The sequence below is a fragment of the Propithecus coquereli genome, unplaced genomic scaffold (genome assembly GCF_000956105.1).
Source record: "Propithecus coquereli isolate 6110/MARCELLA unplaced genomic scaffold, Pcoq_1.0 Scaffold26, whole genome shotgun sequence".
NCBI classification, from domain to species: domain Eukaryota; kingdom Metazoa; phylum Chordata; class Mammalia; order Primates; family Indriidae; genus Propithecus; species Propithecus coquereli.
Genome location: NW_012148174.1, coordinates 7,339,168 through 7,347,418, shown reverse-complemented (window position 1 = coordinate 7,347,418; position 8,251 = coordinate 7,339,168). Strand labels below are relative to the sequence as shown.

General features: G+C 34.1%; 1 protein-coding gene across 1 annotated transcript in view; it reads right to left on the bottom strand.

Moving 5' to 3' along the window:
• CCSER1 (coiled-coil serine-rich protein 1) overlaps positions 1-8,251 on the bottom strand; it is a 929,337-nt gene that overhangs the window by 496,172 nt on the left and 424,914 nt on the right. The window contains exon 8 of the mRNA XM_012647181.1: positions 4,528-4,611. Coding sequence (XP_012502635.1) covers positions 4,528-4,611 — 84 coding nt within the window. The remainder of the gene's footprint in view (positions 1-4,527; positions 4,612-8,251) is intronic.

Sequence of the window (8,251 nt, the reverse complement as noted above, 5' to 3'; positions counted from 1 at the left end):
AAAATATTTTTAATATTAGGGTACCATGATCTGAATGTGTCCCACAAAATACATGTGTTAGAAACTTACTCTCAAACACCACTGGGAGGTGGAGCCTACTGAGACATGTTTAGGTCGGGAGGGCTCCGCCCTCACGAATGGATTAATGCCACTATAAAAATGGGATGCGTTTGCACTCTTTTGTCCTTCTTCCCTGTGAGGACAAAACATTCCTCCCCTCTGGAGGATGCAGCATTCAAGGTACCATCTTAGAAGCAGAGAGACTGGGCCCTAATCTGCCAGCACCTTGATATTAGACTTCCCAGCCTCCAGAACTGTGAGAAATAAATTTCTGTTCTTTATAAATTACCCAGTCTGTAGTATTTTACTATAGCTACATGAAATAAGACATATGGTAACATTATTTGACAGTTGAAGAAACTAACCCCCAAAAGAGAAAAATACCTAAACCTAGCCATGTGGGCAATTAGGGTTAGAAGTAGGGCTAAAAACTCATATCCTGATTTTTGAAATCACTATATTGACTCACTGTCCTCCTCAAGTAAAGAAAGGTAAGGCCACAGGAAGATAAAAGGAATAAATCCTTCCTTTGCTCTATTTCTTATTTAATGCAGAGATTTTGTTCTATTATAAAACAGTTGGGAGTAGATGTCCCATGCTGTGAACCAGTTCCTTTCTTTTACCATACCACAAACTCCTGGCTCCAGAGTATATTTCTTGTTTTCTCCAATTAGTTGTGGTACCACATACACAATCCCAGGACACTCTAATATTCTAACATTTAATATTCCTTTTGACATCAGAAAATAATTGTAAATGATTATTTTTATCTGTTAAAAACAGTGAAACGCACCAAGATAAATAATGCATATAAATTTCAGGGATAATAATTTCAGACTTTTTGAAACTGTTCCTAAGAGTACAAACTGCTTATTGTCTTCTTTTTAAAGAGAGCAGGAAGGGATAAATTAAAAGTGTGTCTAGGAAATACACTCACCTTAGAAATGCAGTTTATAATGTGGGTACTTTGCCTAAACAATATTAATATATAATCTAAAATCAAAATTATTATTTTGAGTTTCTTAGAATATTTATGCTTTGTAAAATCTACCAACACAGCAGGAAAGAAGAGTTGAACCAAGGTAACAATTTTGAATTCATAGAGTAGAAAAAGAATGATAATTTTTGAAAGGTGCATTTAGTTCTTGAAAAAGAAATATAATAGAACTCTGTCCATCATTGTACTTGCTAATATTAAACAGGTAGGAACACAAAGAATATGTGCTATGGAATGAATTGTGTGCCTCCTCCCCAATTCATATACTGAAGCCCTGCGATGTGATGGTATTTGAAGATGGGGATTTTGGGAGATGGTGAGTTTTGATGAGCACATGAGGGTGGGGCCCTTATGATGGGATTAGTGCCCTTAAAAGAAGAAACACCAAAGTGTGTTTTCTCTCTCTCTCTCTCTCTCTCTCTCTCTCCATCTCTCTATGTATATACACCAAGGAAAGGCCATATAAGCACACAGTGAGAGAAGACGGCCATCTGCAAGCCAGGAAGAGAGCTCTCTTCAGAACCCAACCATGCTGGCACCCTAATCTCAGACTTCCAGCCTCCAGAACAGTGAAAAAAATAAATTTTTGTGGTTTAAGCCACCCAGTCTACGGTATCTTGTTATGGCAACCTGAGCAGACTAACATAGCATGCAAATAGTTACATATGTAATAGTTCAAGGTAAAGCCCAATGCCTCTGAAAGACTTTTGGTTTTTTCCTGGGTATCTGTAGGTAGATGTTTAGCCTATAACATACAAATTCATTGGGGAATATAAAGTTTATATTTAATACCCCTAAAGCAATCGTTCTCAAATGGGGGCAATTTTGCCCCCAGGGGACATATGGCAACGTCTGGGGTGGGTGCTACTGGAATCCAGTGGGAAGAGGCCAGGAAGCTGCTAAACATCCTACAATGCACAACTTAGACACTTACAACAAAAAGCCAATATGTGCTGCTGTTGACAAACCCTGACCTAAAAATAAATGCATTTAAAAACTTTCATTTAAAAACATTTCTTTTGCCCCAGCTGCACCCCACTCCTGACTATTTACAACACCTGAATCTATCATGGTGAGACTAAATAAGTAAACAAATAAATATAAAAAGTAAAACTTTCTTAATTATTAATTGGGTACAAAGCCTTTCTTGGTATAATTATATCTAAATTTGCTCTACAATGTACATGTGGATAAAATTGCTTGTGATAGTAACAGTGGTCAAGAAATTAGAAACTTATGTGAAATAATAGAAAACTAAGTAAGTTATAAATTGTTACAGATTATGAATCTATAGTATGTAATAGGGTAGAGCTAAACTGGTTTCCAAATTTTGTTGATATTTTTAAAATTAAGAAGATAAAGTATAAATGTAAAGTTTAACCTCCACCTAGTCAAAATGTCACAAGTTACTTATTACCAAGACCAGAAGTACCACAATCAAAATTTTCCATGGATCCAAGGGGTCTGTATTGTCCCATGTGACTGCCACCCTCACCCATGCTCCACATCTAGTTTGAATAATGCCTTTTCCTTTTTAACACCGTTTCTTCCCCCTGAAATTCTTAAATCATCACTTATGTACTTTCCTCCTCAGCCACAGTCCTCTTTAACAAATAAAACAAACTGTATTTTCAAAAGTTAGCATTTTTCCTCTGTTGAAACATTCAAGATGATTATGCAAACTACATAGCACAAAATTAAAATGGTACCTTGATTGTTACCTAGGAGATTTTAGAGGTAAAATAGCCAATTTGGGTAATTCAAGTTTCAAGAAAAGAAAAACACACACAACTTGTGTCTCGTTTTAGTAGTAAGCCAGCCAACACAGGACTTTTTTTGGAGGGTGGGGTGCTGAATTACTTTAATTATAACTCTGCAGTCCTGGCTCTGGAAGTAGTCATTTTCTTTCTCATTTCATTCAACAAATGAAGGTCTCATTCTTGCGTTTTCTATGTTTTAAATCTGATCACAACTAATGCTAAGGGGAAAAATGAATACTTCTTTCTAAGTTAATTATCCAAAATAAGCACTCTCTGACAAAGTGAATGAATAGATGTTCTGCTGTGTTAAAACTGATGATTCTATCCATTCCTTAATAAATATATATACATGACATTTATTCAATTCAAAGATATTTCTGTATGCCACATAAACAAAGCTCTATTATATAATATGTATCTAGAGGGCTACATTAAATATAGAAATGTTTTCATTATGTAATATGTAAAATTTATACTATGAATATACATTACTTATATATTTACAAAAGGTTATTTCCAGGAATACAAGACATGTTCCTTTTGTCTGTAATACTATTGCTATTTTAAGTACTAGTTTATAGGTCTCCTAAGGTCACAGTAATATGTTCATGGGACCAATAATTAGCATCAACAATAGAAGACAGTCTAAAGATTAAGTTTCAGTGAAAACATTGTTAGTTGTCAAGAATCAATAAAATGTGCTCTAAATTCATCTGATATCTCACTAATATGTTAGGAAGTCTCAGAAGCTTGGTGGTCTATAAAGTTTGTTTGGTCATTAAGCTGTATTTAATAATTACACCTAACACACCATTGTTAATATGAAATAATCACAAAAAATATTTCTGACTAGGATTTCTTTCTTGATCTTGATAATGAGTCAGCATCTCTTTTATTGTATAGTTATTGCTTTATTCTACTGGTATTGTAAAAACTTTGATGAATTAAAAAATCCCTTCTTACTCCTTTTATTAATTCCTGTTTTAGAGTACTATCATTTTTATTTATATCCAGAATGCACATTTTATTATAAAATACTCTAATATACATACACAAACTGAAAATACATACCTAGAAAAATAATGCCCACTGTTCTTACCTACCAAATGTATTTTCATGTTATGAAAGTATGATTCCTTACATTATTATATGATGTCATATAAAAAAGCCACACACTGAAAGCATAAACTATATATACATTTCATGTTTTTATATAATTTTCACATTATCTGGGAATTATATAATAGATTAACAAAAAGTCTCATCAAGTTAACACATTTTTGGTAGCTTTATGAAAATAAAATATAAAATCTATTTTGTTTTCCAGATTATTAATTACTTTGCTTTGTATTATATGATTGTACCTATAGGTATAGCAGTATGAAGTTAAATCATGCACTTTACAAAATATAATGTGGCCGTAGCCTTGAAGATTTTTGATAGATATAACCGAAATGTTTAACCGTGGTTCAGTGATATGTTTCTAGAATTATATAAATTCCCACATATATTCTAAAACATTCTCTCTATTTTTCAGCTTGTGAAAGATCTACAGTCTTTGTGACAGAAGATTATAAAATGGATAATCAGATTCAATCAATAACAGCATTTATAAATAATTAATACTATTAGTGTTAATAAATAAGGGTTTATAACAAATAACCTTGCAAGGAAAGTATACCATGTGGGCCAAGTATCGTTATCACTTACCAGCTCTTCCTGAAGTTGGGAAATGAGTTCATCCTTCTCTTTCAGCTGCAGCTTGAGCATGGAGCATTCATCTTTCATTATATCCTATAAAAACATCAAAGAGACGGCATAACAGGCTTAGCCCTTTCACTTTGCTCTTGATAAGGAAAGTCAGCTTCACACAGTGGGAGATAATTGCATCTGACTAATGAAACTCAAATTTCCTCTACAGTGTGATATTTCTCATAATATATTCTGTTTTAAAAAATAAGATGTTATATTAAAAAAACGTTTTTACGCTATCCATGATATACACCACACACAGACACACACACTTTTTTTCTTACATAGTTCGTTTTTTTTTGTTTGTTTGTTTTGTTTTTTTGGTATCTCTTTCTCCATTTTGTTGCCTAAGTGAGAAACCAAGGAACCATCCTAAATTCTTTCCTCCATTCTTGTGCATACATAATGGTGGAATAAAAATAACTATACATTACAAAAGATACTCTATCTACCATTTGCCCCCCTGCTATAATTAAGTATTAATTCTTAAACCAATGGCGATGTTACAGTCTTCATCTTTAATGATGTCCCTGTAACATTCTCCCTTTCACTAGAGCTCAATCTTTGGGCATATAATCTTCTTACTCTGCACGTACTCTTAGCCACAACCCCTCAACATCCTCTTCCCTCACCCTGAGACTTCACTTCTCCTACTTAACCCCTTTATCTTCCTGTTTCCTAAAATAACAATCAGGAACCATCCTATACCCTCAGTTCCTACTCACTTTGAACCAAATCTAATACCAAATTCTTTAATCTCTTCTTCTTTAATACTCTTGAACTCTTTTCCACATTGACTTACTCTAGGTACTCACTGCTTCTTACCCAAATTTCTGTAAGTCTCTAAAGCAGTTTCCCTATCTCTATCTCCATCACTTTCTCTATCTGCCAGAAATTTTTGTGAGAATTAATTCTGTCACTTCCTAATTTATCAGCTAATCATCTCCTTCAAGAAAAAAAGTCAAAACTCTTTAGCATAGCATGTCTTGCCTTTCATTATCTGTTACTTGTGTATTTCTGGAGCTGCAAAGTTTTTGATTTTCAGTCTCCTTACAACTTTTGCTCACTCCTACAGAGCTGAAATGCAATGCTGTTTTCACGGCTCCTCACTCTACACATGCGCATCTCTGGATTTTACTGCCTTCCACCCATTGGATCCCTGTATCCCTCACAACATCTCATGCTCTAAGACACAGCTCAAGAACAACTCCTCATCTCACTAGGCAGTTTCCCTTGTTGGCTGAGTTACATATCCCTTTGGGGATGCTCCTAAACCACACCTCTGCATCTAAACCAGACCTCATTCCATACAACACTTAAGTGTTGTTTGTTTGTTCCCCAGCCTCATTGAACTAGTTTCTTTCCATACTCGAGCATACAGACTCTATTTCATTAGCACCAAAGATAGCAATTAGCAAATATAGGATGCTCAAATTCATGTTTCCTTCCTTTAAAATGACCAAGTAAACAGTATAAACGTTAGGAGATTCTCCACTTTCTCTGAAATCTGCCACCCTTATGTGAGCTGACAAGGAAGAAAACTGCTAAAGGCTTAGAGAAAACAGAATATTTATTTATGAGAGTTCTCATGGTCTTCATAATTTCTACTTTCTCTACACTGAGCAATGCAGAATGCATAGTTCTAATTTATTAATATCTCTTTTCATTTGCTGGCAACCACCTTCACTGAGAGGGAGATGCTAATTACCTGTCTGCTCCTTCTGTGCTCTTGTACTCCTATTGCCTCCCCACATCATGGGTTTTGTGGATAGAGTTTATACTCATCCTTTTTAATACGTATGTTCCCATTTTTAAATTTATGTTCCTGGATTATTAATAAATATTACTGTTAATGGCAAACGGTTCTTCTTGCTCTGCATTGCTAAGAAAAAATTAGTATACTTAGGAAGTAAATACCTAAAATTGTGTTCATCAACCTCTCAACAATATTCATTGAAGTCCTACATTTTTTGAAAGTTAAAAACATCAGCTTTCAATGAAAAATTTGCTAAGATGTTAAAACAGTTGCGTGAGACTATAGGCTTGTCATTTTCAAGTTGTTAGTGTGTTGTTAGTTGTTAGTCCTATTTGACTCACTCTCATGCACTAACAAGAAAAAAAAATGAGGTTGTATAACTCCTCCAATATAATGTACTACATCTTACTCATTTTTTCTCTAATTATACAGTAAGTAGACAGAGCATTTTAATCTAGTTAATGATCCTGATAAAAAAAATGCCTCTCAAATCTTTTACTATTTTGTTCTTTGTCTCATCCAGTTCTTTTGTGAAAAAACTGAAATTTACAAACACTGGTATTTAATTTTCTAAAGCCATTTTAAAATAATAATATTATGCAGATAGAAGGATGAGAAAAAAATTTCTAAGAGTCATAGAGTGAGTTACCAGGAATGACAAATTGGTTTTCTGATCTAAAATCCATAGTTTTCATCAATCAATTTGGACCTTAACTTAAGACATAAATGTTTTTATAGACTCATCAACAATGAGCTTCTTAACAAAAAAAAAGTCAAGTGGTAAAGTAAGACTTAATTTACATTGTACCACTGGAATTTCTTGATAGGAAATTCTTGGGGAAAAATGTCCTTTAGAGGTCTTGAGATTCTATAGATTTAGGGGGTACAAGTGTTTTTTGTTACATGGATGAATAGTACAGTGATGAATTTAGGGCTTTTAGTGTACCTGATACCTGAATAGTATACATTTACCAGATAGGTAATTTTTGACCCCTCAAACCCCTTCCACCCTTCTCTCCTTCCTAGTTTCTAAAGTCCATTATTCCACTTTGTATGACTATATGCACCTATCATTTAGCTCCCACTTATAAGTGAGAGCATGTGGTATTTGTTTTTCCACTCCTGAGATACTTCATTTAGAATAATGGTCTCCAGTTCCAGACAAGTTGCTGCAAAAGACATTATTTCATTGGTTATTATGGCTGAGTTGTATTCCATGGTATATACACGTACCACATGTTCTTTATCCACTCATCTGTTGATGGACACTTGATTCCATATTTTTGCTATTGTGAATTGTGCCATGATAAACATTTGGGTGTAGGTATCTTTTTGATATAGTGACTTCTTTTCCTTTGGGTAGATACCCAGTAGTGGGATTGCTGGATTGAAAGGTAGGTCTACTTTTAATTCTTTGAGGAATCTCCATACTGTTTTCCATAGAGGTTGTATTAATTTACATTCCCACGAACAGTGTATGAGGATTCCTTTTCACTGCATCTGCACATCTATTGTTTTCTGACTTTTTAATACTGGCCGTTCTGATAGGGGTAAGGTAGAGTCTCAGTGTGGTTTTAATTTGCATTTCCCTGATTATTAGTGACGTTGAGCATTTTTTCATGTGTTTTTTGGCCATCTGTATATCTTCTTTTGAGAAAAATCTGTTCATGTCTTTTGCCCACTTTTAATGGGGTTATTTATTTATTTTTTCTTGCTGAGTTCTTTGTGTTTCTTGTAGATTCTGGATATTAGTCCTTTGTCAGATATATAGTTTGAGAATATTTTCTTCCATTTTCTAGGTTCTCTCTTTATTATGTTGATTATTTCTTATGCTTTGCAGAAAGTTTTTAGCTTAATTAAGTTCCGTTTATTTAATAGAATGTACCAGGCAGGGAGAGTCCCTATGTCCTGGGGCCCTTGAAATTA